Genomic DNA, 25,998 nt, shown 5'->3' with positions numbered 1-25,998 from the left:
CTCTCAAGCACCTCACCAGGTTGTGGTACTCTATGTATTGATTGACAGAGAGACACGGGGGGGGGGGGGGCGTTATAGCATTATTAGTCTTCAGGGTACAATAGATCACTGCCCCCAAACATCCTACAATCTGAATGGATGCCTGAGACAATAGGAGCTAAAACTACTTTCCCACAGTCATAAAGACCAGTGGTTTGGGGGTGGGGGTGGGGGAGTGGAGTTTGAACCTTTGTTTCCCTTGTTCTCAGCCGATTGCTCGAGGCCACTCCTCCTGGACCCAAAGATAATGAATGCTTATTTTATTATCTAAGTTTAGAAAACTAACCTCCGACGGAAAGATTCTAGTTCATTGTTCAGGAAGCAAAGCTGTAACACTTTTGTTTTTTGAGACACATATATTCATATATCTCCCTATGGACCAATGTCAAGGTGACTCCTGAATAGGGGAAAATAAGAACAGAATTGAAATGAAATCCCATGGTCAAAGAATACAACATTTTTCATTCCATGAAATGTTTCATTTTTTCATTCCAGTTTTATTTTTGATTTCTTCTTGCAAAATAACCAAGAGAATCATGTAGTGGACAGACAGAGCCCCTTCTATTTCAAACTACTGAAAGAAACAGATTGTTCTTTAACAGCATGAGTAAGTGTGCGTCTGGGTTTCCAACCTCACCTTTATTTGCACGAGTCATTGAGTGATGCCAGACCGGTATGCTATGGAGAAGTTTTTATCTACAGTAGATCACCCTGCTCCCTCCTCTTCATATTGGTTAGAGATATGGAAAACATTCATACTATGAGAAAGGCCTTCCCATGACTCAGTCACTCTAGGTCAATGATTAACAGAACCCAACTATTGCTTTTAGGGAAAGGCTGCCTACTTTGTACAGCTAGAGAGCTGTTCTTTCAAATCAAAGTTCACTAATCTCGGTCATAATACCGCATTGCTCAAGTAACTAACTAATGTGTCCACATGGATCAGAATAATTGAAAACATGATCACGTAAAATTTCTGATGGACAAGTTCCATTTTTGCTTTGTTTGCATGTTTCCTGCGATTCACCAACACTTCCTGAAGAAGATTTCAAACTTGGCTTTTGGTCACCTGGAGGCATACAGAAATGAAGAAACAGGACCAGGATACTAAATAAGGAAGTAGTCAATTTCCCAATGGCTCTACGCCGACATTATTAACTGGGACAGTGATTACAAGGTGGGATTATATTTTGAAGTTCACTCACTGGATTTCTGGAACATCATCAGCCCTTACTATGGCCATGAGAAACCAAGATCCTTGTGCAGACCTCATTGACCACTCACATGTGCTGGATTTTGAGGTTAAGCTAGGGGTGAAAATTGCTCTCACCGTGTTATATGGTCTTATTTTTCTGGCTGGGATCTTGGGCAACAGCATTACCATCCGAGCTACTATGGTGCTACAGAACAAAGGCTACCTACAGAAAGGGGTGGCAGACCACATGATCAGCCTAGCCTGTTCTGATTTACTTGTTATCCTCCTAGGCATGCCCGTGGAGCTCTACTCGCTCATCTGGTTTCCCTTTTCCACCTCACATGGCAATATTACCTGTAAGATCTACTGTTTCCTCTTTGAAGCCTGCAGCTATGCTACTGTGTTCCATGTCGCTACTCTGAGCTTTGAAAGATACATTGCCATCTGCCACCCTTTCAAGTTTAAATCAATTTCTGGCTCTTGCACAGTAAAGATAATGATCACTTTTGCTTGGGTTACTGCAGTCTGTGTGGCATTACCCTTCATTTTTTCCATGGGCACTGAGTATCCACTGGAGCCTGTAGAAGGTCAGAGAATGGTAAGAGAATGTAACAGATCCTCCTCCCGTCACCTGTATGCTGGAGGCATCCCATCTAACACCACCATCTGCACCAGCCTCTCCTCCAAGTGGGTAGTTTTCCAATCTAGTATTTTCAGTGCTTTCATAGTCTATATACTGGTGCTGGCGTCAGTTGGTTTCATGTGCAGGAAGATGATGAAAGCCCTGCTGCTTGCCAAAAATGGGGCAATGACAGTGAAGGGAAAAACAGGGAGCACTGCTGGGTATATGACCAAAAATACCAGCTCAGAAGCCAGGTCAGCTAGGAAGCAGACCATCGTCTTTTTAGGTAAGTTCACACCTAATTTAAAAGATCTAAAGAGCAAGGAATGATCTCTTCCCAAGTACAGTGTTCGAGATTGACTTCATTATCTTAATGTCTTTTGTTTTTTTTTTGGAATATCATTCCTAGCACTGTGGTTTGCATTTAAAATTCTGATAGATATGGAAATGTCAAAGAAAGTTATATCAACCAGGGGCACTGGAATGCCTTTTTGGCCCAGGAGGCCACCATACTTCCTGTCTTTTAGCTTTCACTTCCTGCCTCGTAGTTTTCACTTCCCATCCTGATTTCTCATGTTACATTTACACTTTCTTATCCTTTTATGGCTCCAGAAAAAGGAGGACAGACTGAGCCAGTCTGGGTTTTACTTCCATTGCTTTCAATGGAAGCAAAACCTGGACTGGATCAATGTGTCCTCCTTTTTCTGGAGCCATATGGTAACCCTACTTACATACCTTTTTAATGTAAATCATATAAGAGTCAATATTCAAAGCAATTTGACTGGGCAGGAGAGCCTCCTGCCTGGTTAAATTACTTGTGCTTACCTATCTGCTGATATTCAGTGACACACATGTGAATCAGTTCATGCAGTCTAATAGAAGACAGAAACGGCTTTATATTGGGTCAGTATTCAGCCCATTTCAGTCAGCATGTTAAAAAAATTTCAGCCCCAGGCTGTACCTGGAAACCAGTTCTCAATATCTGGGTATAATGCGGACATCGATACATAGCGCACTTGTGACATTCAGACTGGTATCAGAATAACTAGTCGGATAATGTTAGAACAGATTTTTTGCTGTCCCTAGTTTTGTCTGGATAGTGGTTAGCAGACTGAATATCACTGTTAAATGATTAACTCTCAGCTTCACCCAGACTCCGACCTCGGACTACCTTGGCATTGCCTGGATAGTGTAAACACTGGAGTGGAAGAAAACCAGGTATCAGGATGGTGTAAAGAGAGGTAGTTTATTCTTCTTCCAACCAGTACTAGTTTCAGCTGAGTGACCTCAACACAGGCCGTGTTTCAGCATAACAGCCTTCGTCAGGAGTACACTTAAAAAAAACAAAACCCTACAACAATGCAATCAAAATCAAATCATAATTAAATGCTACAATAATCATTTTAAAAAATAAGAAACACAATTGTAATCCATTAGAAATAGACATTTAAACAAAACATGGCTAGACTAAAGTAAGTATATGCTAAGGAGGAGGAGAGGAAAGGATAAGACAACGTGAGTGGAAATAATATGTATATATTTCTTATATATATGTTGCTATGTTTATGACACCATATATAGAGAGAGTGATATAACATCACATTGCCTGGAAAGTGCCAAGGTACTTTGACTGGATTTTCAGCGGCACTTGCCCAGTGCCACTAAAAATCCGACTATGACCAAGTGAGATTTATCTGGGCCATTCCTACCTAAATAAGTCCCACTCAGTATCGGGATATAATAATTTTGGTACTTTAAAGTACTGCTGATTTCAGAGTAGGAATATATTTAAATCAGCGATGGGCAACCATGGTTCTTAAGGGCTCCAGCTCATCAGGTTTTCAAGATTTCCACCATGAATAGGCCTGGGATTGATTTTCATGTATTGTTTCCATTGTATGCAAACAGATCTCACACCTATTCATAGTGGAAATCTTGAAAACTCTACTGGGTGGTGGCCCTTGAGGACCATGGTTGCCCATCCCTGATTGCTGTGGTATGTGATTGTGATTAATGGGTGATTGTCATGGAATTTTTGTTCTGAATGTAAAGTCAGGGTCACTGATCATTTTTAGGGCAGTTCTGTTGGGGACAATCACCTCAAACTAGGGCTGTGCATCCTGTTCAGTGGCAGCCCTTTCAAACTTTGGTGCATGGTGTATTTAACATACAATAACCTACAAATTAGCACAAGTTAAACAATTTATTACTAAATGTAAATATGTAAAATATATCAACAAAAGTCCAAAAATTGAGGAAAATTTCTGAAAACTACCCAAATAAGAATTTATTTTCCATACCCATCTCTGGAGGGAATTCAGCATGCACTGTCTAATTAGTATTTATTAGGTATCAGCAGTAGCGTATCAGTGGAGGAGGTCTGCCTTGGGTGCAGGCAGCAAAGAGGTGCACAGAGCAGTCGCACGGCTGTCGGCTGTCAGCTCCACTGGTCCTCGGCCCCTCTGATGTTACTTCCTGCTCCTGGGCAGGATACTGGCGGAGCCAACAGCTGCATGACAGCTCCATGCATCCCCTTGCTAGGAGGAAGAGTGGTAGGGGTGATGCGCTTCGGGGGAGGAGGGTGTGATACACCTCAGGGGTGGGGGGCTGGGGTGTGACACATCTTGGGGGCGGCACGGTAGCAAGCAAGCTAGGTACACCACTGGGTATCAGTACACATTATGTACACTGACCAGAATATACAAGGGTTAAATAAAATGTAATGCCTCTACCTCCATAATTCATCAACAGATGGCAGTGCTAATGTGATACACATGCCCACTTGTTCTTTGAAATCTTTTCCTTCATCTCAGTTGACAAATGTCTATGTGAATAGGCTGTTTTGCTATTGCATGTGAAATGGAAGCATGCAGTGAGTACTTGGTGCGATTTAAGCAATGTGCCGTGATAGAATTTCTGACTGTTGAAGGAGTCCCTCCAATTGAAATTCACCACTGCATAGAGGTTGATATAAGTACTGTGCATTGCTGGGCCCCAAAACATGCAAAGATTGTGGACTGGAAAGGGCTGATTTGACTGATCAAAAGAAAGTGAGCAAGCTATGACAGCAATGGATGAATCTCACAAAGGAAAGGTTGACAATCCTGTAAAGGACAATCAAAGGATCACTGAAGGAGTCACACCACAACCCTGAAAACTTTACAAGAATGATTGAGAAGAACTCAGAAGCACAAGAAGAAAATTGCTTTGTAGCATGACAACGCTAGGCCTCACAAAGCAGCAAACACCACAGAGGCAATTGCGAAGATGGGTATCACAGTCTTACCCTATCCGCCATATAGCCTAGACTTAGCACCATGAGATTTCCATCTTTTTCCAAAATTGAAGGAATACCATCGAGGCAGTGGCGGGGGATGGGGGTGTCTTAAGGATCTGGACCCCCTCACCTTCATCTTGGGCTGCTGCTGCTGCTTTAATGGCTGGAGGAGATGCGAAGCCCCACCAGCCGAAGAGGTCTCCTGCGCAAATCCCACCTGTTCTGTCTCAGCAGCACTTAAGTCAGCAGTGTGCTTTGGCCACCGATGCCGGTTCTCTCGTGCATGCTGAGTTAAGTGACTGAACTGTGCATGTGTGTGTGTGTGTGTGAGCACCCAACATCGGTGGCTGAAATGTACTACTGACTTGAGCGTTGCTTTGGCAACACAGACTGGACTTGCACAGGAGACCTCTTCAGTTGGCAGGGCTTGGCATCCCCACCAGTAAAGATATGCTGCAATATGGTGGTGGTGGTGGCGGGGGGAAGGTGGAGAGAATACTTGGCCTCCTCAGGCCACCCTTGGGCCCCCTCCCCAAAATGGACTTCTGGCTATGGCCCTGCTTTGGGAGTATCTGTTCAATTCAAATGAAGAGGTGGAAAAGACTGAGCAACCGGTTGAAGAGACAAGATATGCAGTTCTTTATGGCTTTCAAAAAGGTGTCCATTGTTGTCAGAAATGTGTGGCAAATATTGGTAACTATATAGAAAAGTAAATGCATGTAATAAAAGAGCAAGCTGCAAAAGTTATTTTCATTTTTTTATTCGTTACAAAACCTTCATTTAAACAAATATTACGGAGGTGAAGACATTACTGTTCATTTAACCCCTTGTAATTGCTTATGCAGCTGGGAAAGCACTGAAAATGTTTTATCAACTGTTCATGAATTTAAAAGCTGTACATGGCAAGGAGAAATAACTTTCAGCACCAGATAATGTTATCAATGAGCAGTGTATTTTTTTCTCTAGGAAGAAAAGCTGCTGGAGTTCAGAAGCAGGGCTGCTTTTTAGTACTGGGGGAGAATGAATTACTACTACTACTACTTAACATTTCTAGAGCGCTACTAGGGTTACGCAGCGCTGTACAAATTAACAAATAAGGACAGTCCCTGCTCAGAAGAGCTTACAATCTAAAGGACGAAATGTCAAGTTGGGGTAGTTTAGATTTCCTGAGAAAAGGTGTAGTGATTAGGTGCCGAAGGCGACATTGAAGAGGTGGGCTTTGAGCAATGATTTGAAGATGGGTAGGAAGGGGGCCCGGCGTATGGGCTCAGGGAGTTTGTTCCAAGCCTGGGGTGAAGCGAGGCAGAAAGGGCGAAGCCTAGAGTTGGCGGTGGTGGAGAAGGGAACTGAAAGGAGGGATTTGTCAAGAGAGCGGAGGTTACGGGTGGGAACATAAGGGGAGATGAGAGTAGAAAGATAAGGAGGGGCTGCAGATCGAGTGCATTTGTAGGTGAGTATTGGGTTGACCTTCCAAGCAGTGGCGTACCAAGGGGGGGCGGTCCGCCCCGGGTGCACGCCGCTGGGGGGGGGTGCCTCGCGCCTGTCGGCTCTTCATTTTCATGCTCCCTTTGCCCCGGAACAGGTTACTTCCTGTTCTGGAGCAGAGGGAGCATGAAAACGAAGAGCCGGCAGGCGCGCAGCACCCCACCCCCACCCCAGCGGCGTGCACCCGGGGGGGTTCTTTCGTCGGGGAGGGGGTGTCGCGCTGTTCCGGGGGGGGTGCTGCACCCGGGGGGCGTGGCGCATCGGCGATCCGCCCCAGGTGTTAGCCCCCCTAGGAACGCCACTGCTTCCAAGGCCTCACCTCTTACAGTAGCCCCGCCCCTTGTAACTGGTCACAGAGGTTATGAAAAGGGCACCATTGCAAATATTACATTGATTCCTCGAATATCAGAACTCGTTCTACTGGGGAAAAGGACCATGCTAGTTTATTTCAGATCCCTACAGAAAAACAGATCCAGCACAATACATCACTTTGGTCACCAATGAAGAACACAGAGAGACTCTCACCACATAAGACTTAATGTCAAAGCAATTAGAAATGTGCAGCCAAAAACTAAACTGGAAGACCCAATAAGGCAGACTCTGCATGCAGGACAACACTGAGGATACAGAAATACCTGAAATGGAAAAGTGGGCTAATGATTAGACCAATGGACACTTGTCTTTACGTAAGAAAATAAGAATAGCCATACTGGGTCAGACCAAAAGTCCTTCTAACCCAATGTCCTGCTTCCAACAGTGGTCAAGCCAGGTCACAAGTATCTCGCAGAAACCCAGTTAGTAGCAACATTCCATTATACCAATCACAGGACAAGCAGTGGCTTCCCCCATGTCCATCTCAATAACAGACTATGGACTTTTCCTCCAGGAACTTGTCCAAACCTTTTTTTATACCTAGATACACTAACCGCTGTTACCACATCCTCCAGCAGAGTTCCAGAGCTTAAATATTCTTTGAGTGAAAAAATATTTCCTCCTATTTGTATTAAAAGTATTTCCATGTAATTTCATGGAGTGTCCCCGGTCTTTTTGAAAAGAGTGAAAAATCGATTCACTTTTACCCATTCTACATCACTCAAGATTTTATAGACCTCAATCATATCCCCTCTTAGCTGTCTCTTTTCCAAGCTGAAGAGCCCTAACCTCTTTAGCCTTTCCTGATATGGCAGGAGTTCCATTCCCTTTATCATTTTGCTTGCTCTTCTTTGAACCTTTTCTAATTCTACTATATCTTTTTTGAGATACAGTGACCAGAATTGAACGCAGTACTCAAGGTGAGATTGCACCATGGAGTGATACAGAGATATTATATAGTATTCTTGGTCTTATTTTGCATCCCTTTCCTAATAATTCCTAGCATCCTGTTTGCTTTATTTGGCCACTGCCACACACTGGGCAGAAGATTTTGGTGTATTGTCTAATGACACCTAAATCTTTTTCTTGAGTGATGACTCCTAAGTTGGACCCTAACATCAAGTAACTATGATTTGGATTATTCTTCCAAATGTGCATCACTTTCCAATGTGCATCACTTCCACAATTCACAATAAAATATTATTTCCAGATGCCTAGTGTACCCCTTTGCAGTTCCTACTTGGCCATTTCAATCATACATTGATGCCAAGTAATGCCCGCTGGTTCTTGATCCCCCACTCACACCCGTAAGATGGACTTTTTGCCAAGAGTAAGACCACATTCACAAACATTCTATTTCCCTCCAAAATTCTTATCTCTTCCAACACTCTATCATCCCCCAGTATTAGTGCTGAATATGTCTAATTCAGGGGAGGGTTAGGGAGGAAAGATGTGGGGTTAGAGGCCAACTGAATTTCGGTTTCGGTTTTGGTTACGGTGCCAAACTTGTCCCTAAATCATTTTTCTGCCTAGTTTCAACTGAAAGGTTTCTGTTTCAGCCGAAACTGACCTTGTGTTTTCGGTGGAAGATGAAAATGTGTGCTTTGTCTTGTTTGTCTCCCTTCCTCCCCTTCCCTTTTGAAGAACAGTTGCTTCCCCCCCCCCCCCCCCACCTGTAGGTGCTCCCCTTGAGCCTATCTTACAATCCTTGGCAGTCTAGGGGTGTAGTTAGGACAGGAGTAATCCCCATTCGCTCCTGCCCATGTTGACTCTTCTCTCAAACTGGTTGCCTTGCCTCTAGTGGCACCACCTCCTTGAGTGGCACTGAGACTGCCACAATAGGTCACAACAGCCAACTTGAGAGTAGAGCTGACATGAGTAAGAGCTACTGGAGATCACTTCTGCCCTGACTACACCACCAGAGATTGGAAGGAAATCTAGAGGGGGGGGGGGGCTACTTTTTTGTGTGTCTGTGTGTAATGTGATTGCAAATAATGCAGTTATGATCTTACGTAGTAGATTATATGGTAAATACAGTGCCCCAAATAAATTATTTTGATATAAAAATTTAGCAGGAATTTAAGTCTGTAAATTTGGGATGATAAGCTCCTTAGGAATTAGCCTCTCTCTGGAGATATAAACATCAGCTATTACTCCAAAATGTGGCACAAAGTCACAGTGCCGTAGCGAGGGTGCCTGGCACCCGGGGCGGGTCGCCGCTGCGCGTACCCCCCTCCGGAGCGCTCCCCCCCGAAACGCACCCTACCTTTCAGCGGGGGACAGACAGGAGGGCCGATCCGCCCCCAGTGCACGTCACTGGGAGCTGCATCGGCTCTGCTTCCCTGCTTTCTCTGCCCCGGAACAGGAAGTAACCTGTTCCGGGGCAGAAAGAGCAGGGAACCAGCGAGCTGACACCCCCCCAGCACGTGCACCCAGGGCGGACCGCCCCACCGCCCCCCCCCCTTTCTACGCCACAGCAAAGTCAGCCATTGTAAAAACACTGTTGTTTTTAGTTTCAGTTTTCATTAGCCAAGGTTCATGTGTGTAGAGGCTATTTTGCTTGGAGGTAAAATATGGTCTTTCATTATTTAAATTATTATTTATATTCTGGCTTGGATACTATTTGGCTGATTCTAAAGAATTTCCAGGCTCTGCTGGGTATGATGAAGATGCAGCGTTTTAATCAAACTTGTGACGTGCAGAAGCTGGATTCTGTGAGAGAGGAACCTGCAGCGATTGTTTTCATGTACAAGTACTGGTCAGCTTATAGTGTTAGTAGGGAAATGATATTACAGTGAAATGAAGTTTATATATTAGAAAATAGCTTGAGAAATGTATTGCTCTTGATTGTAATTATTCAGAGTATATAGTCCACACATTTAGTAATAATATCAATGGATTATTTATTTTGTTCTGGATTGTGCATCAGGCTGGTATACTGTCCACAGTGTAGACCGGTGTGGGGACTCCTGTCAGGGGTGTAGCCAGACAACAGATTTTGGGTGGGCCTAGGCAAGAAGTGGGTGGGCACCAAGTATTCTCCCCCCTCCCCCACCACAGCTGGCGAGAAAATGCTTCTTTCCACCTTGGCAATCTGTAGCAGGCATGTACTGAAAACTGAGCATGTGCAGGTGCTGTATCGTGAAGCGTAACATTTGCATTAGCATCTGGGGGAAGTCTTCAGCTGGCAGAGCTTGGGATCCCCAGTAGCTACCGCTAAACATGTGCTCCTGTTGGGTGGGCCTGAGCCACAAATGGGTGGGCTCTTGCCCACCCAGGCCCACCTGTGGCTACGCCACTGACTCCTGTACCCTATTTTAGTAAGAATCTATATCATGCTAAATACAAAACAGGAAACCTCTCAATGCTACTTTCTCCTGTTATTTATGAACGGTTTGGGTAAGCATAAAAAGCTGGTAATCATGATTTTTTTTTTTTTGTACACGTTCTCAACAAAGTTCCTGTCTCTGAGGATATTTAAGTACATCTGTATTGACTTGGGAACCTACACTAGCCAGATTTGTTGAGAAGTCCTTGTTAAAATGGTTCTCCCAGTTGTGCTTTGCAGTTCCTGGGACTGGAGGGTAATAATCTCCTGTGGGTTTAGCTCCGACAATCCCCAGTGGGCCTCATTGGTTCATATTCACGACTCATCTTTAGTTTTGGTTTCAAAACCAGGTTTTGGCTGCAGTTTCAGTTTTGGTCGAAAGTGTTTAGACAGTTTCAGTAGCAGTTTTGGTTTGGGCCAAAAGTGAAAAAAAGCAGCTTCGGCCGGCCTCTAGGTAGGGTAGGGATAGGGGGTTAACTACAAGAAAATCTGATTGGGGTGACTGGTGGAACAGAGGTGCTCACAGAGACGTGGCCTGTGTTTTACTTAATTGTATTTCACACATGGCATTTTTCTTATTATAACTGGTTTGTTCATTTATTTTGATTGTTCCTTGGTCGTTGCTCAGATCTTTAATAAAAATAAAGATATTTAAAAAAAGAACAGTGGGTTTAGAACTAGAGGAATCAGAGTTCAACATCATCTTCTTTCGTGACACTTCTTGTGACCTTGAGCAGGTCATTAGCCTTCCATTGTTTTAGGGCTACAGTACCTGAATGGAACTGACCTTCAACCACCACTGGAAAGGTGCGAGCTAAATCCAAACCAACAAATAAATAAATTATAAATGCACATTAGCTTGTTAATGTGCATTAAAGTAATTTAATGCATGCGATTTAACATAAGCCCATTATTCTCAGTGGGGTTTATTTATCAACAAAACACATAACTCACATTAATGTATGTTCATTTGCATGTATTAACATGCTGTGAGAAGCAGAGAAACCACAGATCCCAAAATGCATGGAGGGAGAGGGAAAAGCCAGAGAGGAGAAACTACAGATCCCAGAGTGCATTGCGGGGGAGGGAAAGACAAGACCAGAACAACTACAGAACCCAGAATGCACTGCGAGAGGGGAGGAGGCAGGAGCATAGAGAACACAGATTTCAGACTGCCTGGAAGAATAGGAGGGATCAAGACAAACGAGGGCCTGAGCTGCAGGAGAAGGAAAGAGAGGGGGCTGATTGGGAGATCGAGATGGAATCAGCTGAGGAGAGGGTGGAACACCTGAGGGAGGGGGTGAGAATGAGGGGATGGAATGGGAGGAGTTGGAGCAAGTAGGGGCAGAAGGGGTGGAAGAGGAGATGGAGGTGGGAGAGGAAGTGACTGGAGAAGAAGGGTGACTTCTAGAAGAGCCCCAAGGTAACAAGAAAAGAAGAATAGTCAGGAGTGATCCGGTGGGTGGATGTCAAGAGGTAAAGGGTTGACAGATGAGGGTGGTGGATCTTTAAAGCCTGGCTAAGCTGTGCTGTGTTTAAAGCCTAGCTAAGCTGAACTGTTTTGAGGCCTTGCACAAGAGGGCTGTGTTTGAAAGCGCGACTAGCTGAACTTGGTTGGAAAGCCTGGCTAGCCGAACTGTGTTTAAAGCCTGGGAGAAGCAGAACTATGTTTAAAGCCTTGCTAAGCTAAACTGTTTTGGAGGCTTTGCTGAAGAGGGCTGTGTTTGAAAGTGCGGCTAGCTGAACTTGGTTGGAAAGCCTGGCTAGCCGAACTGTGTTTAAAGCCTGGCTAGCTGAATTTTGTTTAAAAAGACTGGCAAGCTGAACTGTGTTGCAAAACCTTGCTAACGGAATTGTGTGGCGGTGAGAGCGAACTGCACTGACGAGTGTGTCATCAGAAGCAGACAGCACGGACAAGTGAGAGAGACGATTACGCGGCTGAGAGGAGCGGCTGACAATGCATTAATGCACTAGTGCATATTAGTAAACCAGACCCTTAATTTGTAAGTCATTTTAGGCAGGGAAATGCTGTACATGTTGTACCTGGCTGTAACCTGACTTGAACTCAAATTTGGAAAGAGTACATTTTAAATCAAAATCCATTCTCCCTATATTGAGAAAATTTGCAAAGCTATGAGATGCATATTGTCAAAACTGAAAATTAATAAACTAAAAACAATTTTTCTTGTGCATCTTATTTTTTTAATCACATTGGTCACTGTCTCTCTTTTCTGCCTTCCTTTTCTGTCTTCTATCTAATTTTCCAAAGTTTACTTTCCATTCTCGGTTTCTTTTCTTGCCTCCTATCTTCATTACTCCCCCCTCTGTATCTGTCTCTGACACTGATCTTCCCGTTTCATCTGTTTTCTTCATTTCTCTTTTCATCTGCCTCTTTACCATTCATATTTAGATCTTGTCCCCACTCTCCTCTAGTCCTCACCATTTTTGTACCTCTCACATACTTACCAGATTTTCCTTCTTCTATCCAGCCAATCTTCCCACTCTTACTCTTCTGCCAGTCTCCTATTCTCCCACTCCTTAGTCTCATTTTTAATCTGTTCTCACAAGCTTTCCAGTCCTCAACTATTTCCCTTTGTTGGTCTTTTCCTCCCCAGCCTCTAGTCCCTTTCTTCTGTCTTGTACCCCCTACCGAGCTTATTACCTCTGTTTCTCCGCCTACATAGCAGTGGGGATCCTAGGTCAGCTGCCACCTGGGACGGATCGCTGCTGCGCACCCCCCCCCCCCCGGGTGCAGCGGCGTCCATCCCCCCAGGTTGCAGCACGACACCCCCCTGGTGCATCAACACCCCCTTGGTGCATCAAACACCCCCCTCCGGTGCATCAACATCCCCCCACCTCGGGTGCCTTCTTGGCTGCTGGGAACACCGCGCCTGTCTGCTCCGCTGGCTCCCTGCTCCCTCTGCCCCAGAACAGGAAGTAACCTGTTCCGGGGCAGAGAGGGCAGGGAACCAGCGGAGCCGACAGGCACACGGTACCCCCCCCCCAACAGCGTGCACCTGGGGCGGACCGCCCCCCCTTGGTACGCCACTGCTACACAGCCCCATTCCCACATCTCACCCTCTTCACTGCCTTCATAGATATACCCTTTTCATCTCTCTCCCACTTCTTAGGATCTCTGACTGGATGTTCAGTGACACTATCCTGGTAAGTGCTGCTGAAAATTCAGGTATGATCCGGACAAGCTGAATATGGGGCCACAAGATTTTAATACACTTGAATACATTTTAACGCACTGACTGAAAGGCTCCGCTTAGCACAAGACTATCTGTACTTCAGGAAGCAGGTGAAAGCTTGGCTCTTCAACCAAGCCTTTAACGGAAGAAGTAACTAACTTGTTAGTCTCACTCACACACACAAGGAGTGACTCGGGCTACACATACTGCAGCGGGACATGTTTATCCACTCCTACCCTAGCTGAGATAATATTTAACCATCTCTCTGACCTCGTGTGCAACTTTCTTTAAATCAGCCACCTAACTTTCTAACTCTTCTTACTCTCTTACCTATCTATATGTTCTATCTTTGCTTATACCCTTCATTGTCGATTAAAATGTTCTATTACGTACTGTGTCAACATTGTAAGTAGTATACTGTGCCGTATTTTGTATTATTTGAATATTTTTACTGCCATAATTGCTTATTGCTCATGTTTGATCTATTCTTACTGTACACCGCCTTGAGTGAATGCCTTCAAAAAGGTGGTAAATAAATCCTAATAAATAAATAAGTAATACATTTCCTGAGTTGAAGATTATCTCCACAGAATCTAACACAGCTGATTCCATAAATTCAGGTTATAACAGGAACATGCTTTTCTACAAGTTACAGCATATTTAAAAACTCAGCTAATGCAAGACCATTCAAATTCTCCTCCTGTGAAGACTGCAAAGCAGGTTGCAGAGTATAGCATGGGCCATGATAAGACAAAATTTTAAAGCATTATATAGTCACCGTGAATTTAATTCAGGCATGAACATGCAGCCAATGTAAATTATACTGAGCAAGAGAAATATGGCCTTGTAATTTTAAGCCTAACACAATACAGACTGCAGTATTTTATATAAATTGCCGCTGAACTAATTGTTTCTTAGGCAAACCCATATATAAAGAGTTATAATAATCCAGCCGCCTCATCGAACAAGCATGAATCAGGGCAGCCAAATAATCTGAGTTCAAACCTGAATATAAATTTTGAATATCCTACAACTGAGCAAAACAGGAACAGACAACACTATTAATTTTAGAAATGCATAGTCAGAGCAGAATTAAGGAGTACCCCACTTAATCCTCAACTTTACACCTTCCAATCCATAGCTGCTGATCGCAACCACAAAAAAAATCAGTTTAACTAGGGTTCAAATGCAGGGCTAAACTAAACATACAGCAATGGTGATCGCCACTGCTGCCCGCATGTTTAGGATTGCTAATGTATCTGGATAGTGGAAAAAAATTGCCATTGTCTGGATACATTTATTTCCGCTTTGCTCTGTCTTCCCTCTTTCCCTTTACTATGTGGACAATATTGAACCCCTGGCTAAAGGGAATAACACAGAATTTTGTACAAATAAAATATTAAATGACAAAATTGTACACTTTTTGCCTTCAAGATAAACACAAAGTAATCTTGTATGGAAAGAGAATGAAACCAAGCAAACTTAGTGGTGCTTAGATGGTAACTGGGAAGCAAAGTCAGGGCCAGACAGACTTCTACGGTCTGTGCCCTGAAAATGGCAAGGACAAATCAAGTACATAAGTATTGCCATACTGGGAAAGACCAAAGGTCCATCGAGCCCAGCATCCTGTTTCCAACAGTGGCCAATCCAGGTCACAAATACCCGGCAAGATCTCAAAAATGTACAAAACATTTTATACTGCTTATCCCAGAAATAGTGGATTTTCCCCAAGTCCATTTAATAACGGTCTATGGACTTTTCCTTTAGGAAGCCGTCCAAACCTTTTAAAACTCCGCTAAGCTAACCGCCTTTACCACATTCTCTGGCAACGAATTCCAGAGTTTAATTACACGTTGAGTGAAGAAACATTTTCTCCGATTCATTTTAAATTTACTACACTGTAGCTTCATCGCATGCCCCCTAGTCCTAGTATTTTTAGAAAGCGTGAACAGATGCTTCACATCTACCCGTTCAACTCCACTCATTATTTTACAGACCTCTATAGACCTTTGCTACGGTGCCGACATGCCCCCGTGAATTTTGGTCATCCCCGTGACGGGAAGCAGTTGAGGACGCCCAAAATCGGCATTCAATTATGCCGATTTGGGCGACCCTGAGAGAAAGACGCCCATCTCCCGATTTGTGTCGGAAGATGGGCGCCCTTCTATTTCGAAAATAAGCCTGCTAGTGTGTCGTTATATCCGGTGCTACAAAAATATGACACACTAAAGTGGCATTTGACATGCGTAGACCATTACCGCCCGGTTACCAGCAAAAAAAAAAAAATTCTGCACACGCCCAAAAGATGTGTCTACACTACCGCAGGCCATTTTTCAGCACACCTTAGTAAAAGGACCCCTAAGTATATTCTGTAAAGTGGTACGACTAAATTTCTAAGTCACATAGTTGAAAAGGGGACATGGACACCCACTCTTCGTCTAATTTAGGCATTGGAATTTACACCAAGTAAATGTGGCCTAAATGGATGTGACTAAATGCAGTTGTGTGGAGAACGGCTCAGCGTATTCTATGCACTGCGCAAAACTTTAAGCCGATTCTATACAATTTAGGTGTACTTAAGAGAATACACCTAGGCGTATTTCTTTTCCATGCTGATTTTTCAGGTGCCATATACAGTGGTGGAAATAAGTATTTGATCCCTTGCTGATTTTGTAAGTTTGCCCACTGACAAAGACATGAGCAGCCCATAATTGAAGGGTACGTTATTGGTAACAGTGAGAGATAGCACATCACAAATTAAATCCGGAAAATCACATTGTGGAAAGTATATGAATTTATTTGCATTCTGCAGAGGGAAATAAGTATTTGATCCCCCACCAACCAGTAAGAGATCTGGCCCCTACAGACCAGGTAGATGCTCCAAATCAACTCGTTACCTGCATGACAGACAGCTGTCGGCAATGGTCACCTGTATGAAAGACACCTGTCCACAGACTCAGTGAATCAGTCAGACTCTAACCTCTACAAAATGGCCAAGAGCAAGGAGCTGTCTAAGGATGTCAGGGACAAGATCATACACCTGCACAAGGCTGGAATGGGCTACAAAACCATCAGTAAGACACTGGGCGAGAAGGAGACAACTGTTGGTGCCATAGTAAGAAAATGGAAGAAGTACAAAATGACTGTCAATCGACAAAGATCTGGGGCTCCACGCAAAATCTCACCTCGTGGGGTATCCTTGATCATGAGGAAGGTTAGAAATCAGCCTACAACTACAAGGGGGGAACTTGTCAATGATCTCAAGGCAGCTGGGACCACTGTCACCACGAAAACCATTGGTAACACATTACGACATAACGGATTGCAATCCTGCAGTGCCCGCAAGGTCCCCCTGCTCCGGAAGGCACATGTGACGGCCCGTCTGAAGTTTGCCAGTGAACACCTGGATGATGCCGAGAGTGATTGGGAGAAGGTGCTGTGGTCAGATGAGACAAAAATTGAGCTCTTTGGCATGAACTCAACTCGCCGTGTTTGGAGGAAGAGAAATGCTGCCTATGACCCAAAGAACACCGTCCCCACTGTCAAGCATGGAGGTGGAAATGTTATGTTTTGGGGGTGTTTCTCTGCTAAGGGCACAGGACTACTTCACCGCATCAATGGGAGAATGGATGGGGCCATGTACCGTACAATTCTGAGTGACAACCTCCTTCCCTCCGCCAGGGCCTTAAAAATGGGTCGTGGCTGGGTCTTCCAGCACGACAATGACCCAAAACATACAGCCAAGGCAACAAAGGAGTGGCTCAGGAAGAAGCACATTAGGGTCATGGAGTGGCCTAGCCAGTCACCAGACCTTAATCCCATTGAAAACTTATGGAGGGAGCTGAAGCTGCGAGTTGCCAAGCGACAGCCCAGAACTCTTAATGATTTAGAGATGATCTGCAAAGAGGAGTGGACCAAAATTCCTCCTGACATGTGTGCAAACCTCATCATCAACTACAGAAGACGTCTGACCGCTGTGCTTGCCAACAAGGGTTTTGCCACCAAGTATTAGGTCTTGTTTGCCAGAGGGATTAAATACTTATTTCCCTCTGCAGAATGCAAATAAATTCATATACTTTCCACAATGTGATTTTCCGGATTTAATTTGTGATGTGCTATCTCTCACTGTTACTAATAACCTACCCTTCAATTATGGGCTGCTCATGTCTTTGTCAGTGGGCAAACTTACAAAATCAGCAAGGGATCAAATACTTATTTCCACCACTGTATAGAATCTAGCCCTATGTGTATAAGTGTGAGCCCCACCCATGCTCCGCCCAGGACTCTGCCTATGTGTATGTCTACCTGTAAATACTGTGTAAGATTTGTGTATATTTACAGAATAGCACTTAGGCAGAATTTTGGCATTTATGTGTGTATATGCACACATATGCATATATATGCCATTATTCTAATAATTTACGTGTGTAATCAACACATAACTGTTAGCATATGCTTATAGAATTACTCGCCACAAGGGTAAAGTTATAAAATTATTTGTATGTAAAAGGTTGTTTCACGAGTAGGGAAAGGAGCTTATATCATTGCCTAGAGCTATAAAGGCATAAAAGTATGCACGACTGATGCATAGCATGTACATGTATATGGTAGATATGTACATTGGGTGGAGCTGGGTCAGAGTTGTGAGATTCATGTTATATGGTATAAAATAAGAATTAAAAAAAAGTCATTCTCTAATTGCCCCTTCAGAAATAAGGAGAAAGAGAAGAAAAGACTTCAGGAGCTTAGTCACCTTTAAGATGGTGTATAATATGCTACAAATAGACCGTCATTAGTTGGAAAAACCCTCCCTGAATTCATAATTGATTTTAATGGGGGTCATTAATGTGCAGTTAGCAAAAATCCACAAAATTTTAGGTTTAAATCTTGATTGCAAAAACTAAATAAGTGGCACCTTATCTGAGCAAGCACAGTTTGACCGGGCTCTCCGTTTCACAACGACTTAGGTGACCCGTATTTTATATCCTGAAATTACCTGATTTAATTTGTCGTGCTGCAATCTGAGAGGTTGCTCCTGAGGAAACTTATTGCGGTTCTTGGCTGAATATTGGCTGGGATTCACATAAAGTGATCAGTCTTCCTCTCAGCCTCCTCTTCCCTTCCCTCCGCTCCTGGGACCCTGATGGCGTAGTACAAATTCCTCCCTCACCCCCACATAATACCGATCCCCCCTGATGCCGCTCCCAATTCTGATGCCTCCAGATACCAACGCCTCCTCCCCATGTGCCAGTAGGCTCCCCCTTTATGTCCCTGGTGGTTGACTGGGTCTTTGGGGCAGGAGCGAACCCCACTTGCTCCTGCCTCTAGTGCATTCAACTTTAAAATGGTGGCTGCCACTCTAGTGGTAGTCTTACGATACTACTGCTAGAGGTTAACCATCATAAATGTAAGGTTGGCCTCTATCTTGCAAAAGGCTAAATTAGCACAGATTTGAAATTGTGAGCAGCAGTGCTAATCATCAAGGCTTCAGCCCTAGTCATCAACCACTTGCCCAGCTTTCATACAGATTCATAAATCAATTACGTTAAAGAAAACACAAATGACAAGGAGATGTGGGAGTCAAAATGGTGTTTGAGGCAGAAGTGCTGTGAGTCAGCTCCTGAGTTGGCTTCTGTTTTAAGCCATTTTCTCCCCATTTGTGCTGGTTACAATGGAGAAGAAAAGTGGTCAGATATGTACCTACCCGCGGGTGCAAAGTTCTGTCCTTGAGCTGCTTCAGACCTTCTTCGAGGTTGCTGGCATCATGACCCATGGATCCGCTACAGTGCCTTTGGAGGGCCCGACATTCAATGAATCAGGCCTTAGTGCAGAGTGGGTGTCTTTGAGCCCAGAAGATAGACTGATTCCACCGAGATTGGGAAGCAGTTTGTTGCCTTTTGCACTGTCTGTGAATGGGCAGAATTTAGCCTCATCGAGTGAGGACCCAGTGCGTGGAATGTCCCATTCCCCTGCCCCCTTTTGAAGTGGCTGGGATCATGGCCTGACACTAGAACAACGTTTGGTGCTGCTGGGTTGGTTCAGCACGGCATAGTGCCATCTTTGGTGGATTACAGAAACCAGCAGTAGTCAATTGTGACACCATATGGGACGCCATCAAGATGTTGAATCTATCCCTATAGTAAACTATGAAGATATCTTTGGAGAAGTCTGGGGTTATCCAGGCTAATGTGGAAATACAGGGTGTTTAGATCTACTCTGATAGTAACCTTTTGTCCGGGAACTGGATAGAAATTTGGTGATAATTACTTCAGATATATGTATGAACAATTTCCTGATATTTTCCTGATTTTTCTTTGGTGACCCCAAGGTGCCGTAAGGACTTTTTTGTGGATTTTGCCCAAGGGTCTTGGTGATGGGAGCATCATACTTGTTAAACTTTCCTGTTATATGTCATGTAAAAATTTAATGGTGGTGATTTATTTCTTGAACCTAAGCAATTGTTGGAATTTTTGGTGGCTTGGGAGGATGGTCCAACTGCATTGGTAGTACACTTTGGTTAGCACGTAATTTGGCTGTCACTGTATAGGATTCATCTGTCTTGTTGGTTAGGGTTTTATTTCTTTATCTATATTTATATTTCCTGCTTGACTCTAGCAATATTATGGACTATTGAATAATGTTTATTTCCTCTATTAAGTGGGTTTTCTGTATTTCTCTCTCTTTTTTAATTTCTTTTTTAAGTGTATCCTTGAATGTTATGTTGAAATTCTAAAATAAAAATAATTTAAAAAATGACTTATTTATGTTTGGAATGGTAAAAGAGGCTGTGAAATGCTGACTAGGTTTACCAGCACAGCATTAGGAAATTTAAATAACAATAGGGAAAACTTTGAAAAGATTTTAAATGACCTGCATTCTAACCTCAATAATGTTCTTTGCATATTTCACTCTGATTTATTTTCCTCTGTCCTATGTACCTGTAGAACACATCCTTCTTATTGCATAGGTCAAAAATCTTACAAACCACCAAACAAATACTAATTGGGCTTAAACTAGAGGCTGACTGAAATTATTTTTTTTCAGTTTCAACCAAAACTGAAAACTAAAGTTTGGTTGTGTGAATGCAAACCAATGAGGCCTACCGGAGATGGTCAGAGATAGAAGTCGGCAGGTTTCTGCTAAACGCACATGAGATTATGACCCTCCAGCAAGACAAATTGACAACTGAGAGAGACATTTTAACAAGGACTTATCAAGAAATCTGGCTGGTTTAAGTTCCCAAGTCTGTGCAGATGTAGTTAAATATCCTCTGAGGCAGGAACTTTGTGAGAATGTGTTAAAAAGAAAATGATTATCAGCGTTTTATATTTACCCAAACTGTGCACAAGACAAGTAACAAGAGAAAGTAGCATTGAGAGGTTTCCTGTTTTGTATTTAGGTGTAAAACTGATTAAGGGCAAGCATGATGTACATTCTTACTAAAATAGGGTAAAGGAATACAGAAACATTCTACACTGCAAACATTATACCAGCCTGATGCACAATCCAGAATTTAAAAAAAACTTTGATGTTATTGAATGCAAGGTCTGTATGCTCTGAAAATTTACAAGCAAGAGCAATGCAGTTCTGAAATTATCTTTTAAAGAGATAAACATCATTTCACTGTAATGTCATTTCCCTTCTAACACTATAAGCTGACCAGTACTGGTGCTTGAAAACAATTCCCCGCAGGTTCCTTTCTCAGAGAATCGACACGCCACAAGTTTGATTAAAACACTGCATCTTCTTTATACCCAACAGAGCCCTGGAAATTCTTTAGAATCACCCAAATAGTATTCAAGTCAGGAATATATCTAATTATTTAAATAATGAAAGACCATATTTTACCTCCAAGCAAAATAGCCTCTACACACATGAGCCTCGGCTAATGAAAACTGAAACTAAAAACCACAGTTTTTTTTACAATGGCTGACTTTGCAAGTGGCATAGGAAGGGGGAGCGGTGGGGCGGTCCGCCCTGGGTGCACACGCTGGGGGGGTGTCGGCTCGCTGCTTCCCTGCTCTTTCTGCCCCGGAACAGGTTACTTCCTGTTCCGGGGCAGAGAAAGCAGGGAAGCAGAGCCGATGCAGCTCCCAGTGACGTGCACTGGGGGCGGATCGGCCTCCCGTCTGCCCCCCGCTGAAAGGTAGGGTGCGTTTTGGGGGGGAGCGCTCCGGAGGGGGGAACGCGCAGCGGCGACCCGCCCCGGGTGTCAGGCACCCTCGCTACGGCACTGTGACTTTGTGCCACATTTTGGAGTAATAGCTGATGTTTATATCTCCAGAGAGAGGCTAATTCCTAAGGAGCTTATCATCCCAAATTTACAGACTTAAATTCCTGCTAAATTTTTATATCAAAATAATTTATTTGAGGCACTGTATTTACCATATAATCTACTACGTAAGATCATAACTGCATTATTTGCAATCACATTACACACAGACACACAAAAAAAAAGTAGCCCCCCCCTAGCAACTGGGGATCACTCCTACCCTGACTACACCCCTAGACCTCCAAGGATTGTAGGATAGGCCCATGGAGGGCATCTAAATGTAGGCAGCTAGAGGGGAGAGGCTACTCCTGTTAAGAGGGGAGGGGGAGAGAAAGAGACAAACAGGACAAAGCATACATCTTTGGCTTCCACTGAAAACACAAGGTCAGTTTCAGCTGAAATCGAAACCATGGCTGTAGCCTTTCTGCCAAAAACAAAAATTACGGCAGAAAAAGACATCTAGCTTAAACTGTACAAAAACAAGTGTCCTGCATTTCTATATAGTGTGGCAGCTCTGGATCGTATAGATTTTTCTGGCTTCTGTATCTAATATCTACATTTAAAAACTGTCCTCAGGATACAATATCAAAATCAAGTATAGTATGTAACAGTGGTGTAGCCATGGGTGGGCCAGGGTGGGCCAGGGCCCACCCTATTTGGACTCTGGCCCACCCAAAATTGTGCACTCTTGCTATGGCTTGCAGAGGTCCTCAAACCCCGTCAGCGGAAGATTTCCTCCTTCTCAGGCAGCCAGTGCTCTTTCAAACGGCAGCTGGCAGCACTTGCCTCGAGCTGAAACCAACACCAGCCCCTCTTCACATGCTTAGTTTTCATGCATGCACAGCCTGCTGGCCGTGGCATCAGCTCAAGGAAAGTGCTGACTGTCTGAGCAGGAAGAAATCTTCATATGGCGGGGTTTGTAGATCCCCTCCTGCTCAGGTATTTAATATTGTGGGCTTGCAGGTGAAGGGAGGGATGAAGAGCAGAGCAGAGCAGAGGGGGGCTAGGGACGGGGGGAGGGCATGAATTCCATGCCCACCCACCTTGGACTCAGGCCCACCCAAAATTGGCTGTCTGGCTACACCCCTGGTATGTAAACAGCAAGGATGCTGTTTAGACATTGTATAATCCAATTGCATTGATGCCTTCACCCTATACACTTCAGCATAGGTACAAATCATCAGTGCACATGTTGGCCCTGTCTGGTAATGCACAATCTTAAAAAAAAAAAAAAAAAGACAAACAAAATTAGCCTTAGAAAGACACACAATAAGTAGGATGAAAACCTAACCATGGAAAAGTTGACAAGGGAAGTTGACAAGGGAAGTTGACAAGCTGAGATGAACAAAACAGATAGAGATGCGTAAAGAAATGATGGGCCCAGAAACAAGGGGGCCTGTCACATTTTTTTTTGTTACATTTGTACCCCGCACTTTCCCACTCATGGCAGGCTCAATGTGGCGGGCAATGGAGGGTTAAGTGACTTGCCCAGAGTCACAAGGAGCTGCTTGTGCCTGAAGTGGGAATTGATCTCAGTTTCTCAGGACCAAAGTCCACCACCCTAACCACTAGGCCACTCCTCTGCTCATTGAACATTGAACATCTTGGTTAGAAGTGATTAGAGGATCACTGGAATCCCCTCATCAAACATATATTAAGCTTTCTGTGGCCTCACACTCATACTGGCTCATCACCTAAAACATCACTAATGTTTATTTTGATTTTTTTTTAGCCCCTTAGATCACTAATAGCACTCCTAACAGATCACAATAAAAGTCAAAACACATTAGGCCCCAATTTACTAATGCTTAACATGTGTACTGCAAGGCTCATTTTATGCAATGGGCTTTCCCCAAGATTCTATATAGCGCACCTAGAGATCTGTGCCGCAATCCAAGCGTATTCTATAACGATGCGCATAACTTAATTGGTTTAACAAGCTAATCAGCATTGATAACAGCTCTTAACAACCAATAATGAGCACTAATTGGCAATAATTAGAATTTACATGCCAGGGGCATAGCTATGTGGGACCACGAGGGCATGGCCCCCCCCCCCCCGTCGCTGACCCTTTCGACCCCCCTTCCCCCCACCGCCAACCCTCCCCCGCCGGCCTCAGGCACCTGTGCTGGCGGGGGTCCCTAACCCCGCCAGCCGAAGTCCTCATCAGCGCTGGTCTCCGGGCCGGCGCATTGCTGCAGCTGATCTAGAAGGATTCTGTTCTGAGTGAGTCGTCCTGATGTCCTGCACGTTCCTACATTCCCACCAAGGGGGGGTCAAAAGAGGAGAGTCAGCGGTGGTGGTGGGAGGGTCAAAAGTGGTGGCGGTGGGCGCCGTCTGGGGGGGGTCAAAAGTGGCAGGGGGGGTCAGTGGCGCCGGGTGGGGGGCTAAAATGTACCCCTTCACCTCGGGCTCTGGACCCCCCCCTCCTGCCGAAGTCTGGCTACACCCCTGTTACATGCACAATTCGCTCAGCACATTCTGTAATGCAGAGCATCTAACTTCTAATCCACGCAGGCAAACGGGCGTTTCATGGGAGTTTATACGCATAGTTATATGTGTATGTGGTCCAATGCACCTAAATCTAAATGCCGGGATTTACGCCACCTTTTAATTGGTGTAGATGGATGCACATAGTTTTAGACGCTAGGATGCCAACTAAGTATACTCTACATACTGTGCCTAAATCTATGCACCACTTATAGAATACGCTTATTAGACACTGATATCGGCACTAATTTTTAGGTGCCATATATAGAATCTCCCCCTTTGTGGCAGACAGCACACAATAACACTGATATCCGTGGTAGACATTAGTACTACTACTACTACTTATCATTTCTAAAGCGCTACTAGATATACGCAGCGCTGTACACTTGAACATGAAGACACAGTCCCTGCCCGACAGAGCTTACAATCTAATTAGGACAGACAAACAGGACAAACAAGAGATAAGGGAATATTAAAGTGAGGATGATAAAATAAGGGTTCTGAACAAGTGAATAAGGGTTAGGAGTTAAAAGCAGCATCAAAAAGGTGGGCTTTCAGTTTAGATTTGAAGGCGGCCAGAGATGGAGCTTGACGTACCGGCTCAGGAAGTCTATTCCAGGCATATGGTGCAGCAAGATAAAAGGAACGGAGTCTGGAGTTAGCGGTGGAGGAGAAGGGTGCAGATAAGAGAGATTTACCCAGTGAACGGAGTTCCCGGGGAGGAGTGTAGGGAGAGATGAGAGTGGAGAGGTACTGAGGAGCTGCAGAGCGAATGCACTTATAGGTCAATAAGAGGAGTTTGAACTGTATGCAGAAACGGATAGGAAGCCAGTGAAGTGACTGGCTGATTTTTAGGTGCCGTATATAGAATCTCCCCCTTTGTGGCAAACAGCACACAATAAAACTGTTATCCGTGGTAGACATTAGTAAAATATAGCCTAAGTACAGATTTAAAAAAACAACATAAACCTTCAAAACTAACTTGGAAAAGTAGAGAACAGTGGTTCTCAAACCTGTGTCAGAGAACCCTCAGCCACTAGGGTTTTCGTTATATCCATAATAATGAATATGCATGAGAGGAAATGTGCATGCAAATCTACCTCATAAATATTCATTGCGGATATCATGAAAACTTGATTGGCTGGAAGTTCCCCCCCCCTCCCCCCACCCCGGACAGGTTTGGGAACCAGAGATACAGAATAAAGAATGATGCATAAGCTTTCTTACATCTTTCTCCAAGTTACACCCTTGTAGTTTTAGAAAAGTGGCAGAGAAATTCTCCTTCCATACTGGGATTACTGCTGCTCATTGTATGGAGGCTATTAAATAAGCTATTAAAAAGATTGCAATTTTTACAGAATATGGCCGCAAGGCTGATTTATGGTCTGGGAAAATATGAGAGAGTAACCCCACTGTTAAAAATTTGCACTGGCTCTCAATAGCTTCTAGGATAAATTTAAATTAGCATGTTTAGTGCATAAATCACTATATGGAGATAGTTAACTAAACGCCTAGAACTATCTTGATCTACTATCATTTTTTTGCTCAGCTCGTACAGAACGTTGTTTGAAATCCAATTATCCATCTTTTAGAAGTATTCAAAAGAAATCACATTTAGAGTCCTCCTTTTTATTATCAGGGCATGAAAATCTGGAATGATTTACCTCTGAGTATTAGGAAAATTCAGATATACTATACCTTTTGTAAGGCTTTAAAGACATACT

General features: G+C 43.9%; 1 protein-coding gene across 1 annotated transcript in view; it reads left to right on the top strand.

Annotated features, from left to right (window-relative positions):
• The first annotated feature begins 870 nt into the window (after positions 1-870).
• GPR39 (G protein-coupled receptor 39) overlaps positions 871-25,998 on the top strand; it is a 251,294-nt gene continuing 226,166 nt past the window's right edge. Inside the window, exon 1 of the mRNA XM_030209972.1 lies at positions 871-2,142. Coding sequence (XP_030065832.1) covers positions 1,275-2,142 — 868 coding nt within the window. The 5' untranslated portion in view covers positions 871-1,274. The remainder of the gene's footprint in view (positions 2,143-25,998) is intronic.

The sequence above is a fragment of the Microcaecilia unicolor genome, chromosome 7 (genome assembly GCF_901765095.1).
Source record: "Microcaecilia unicolor chromosome 7, aMicUni1.1, whole genome shotgun sequence".
NCBI classification, from domain to species: Eukaryota; Metazoa; Chordata; class Amphibia; order Gymnophiona; family Siphonopidae; genus Microcaecilia; species Microcaecilia unicolor.
Note: the sequence above shows the minus strand (reverse complement) of the source record. Positions and strands in the feature narration are given on the sequence as shown.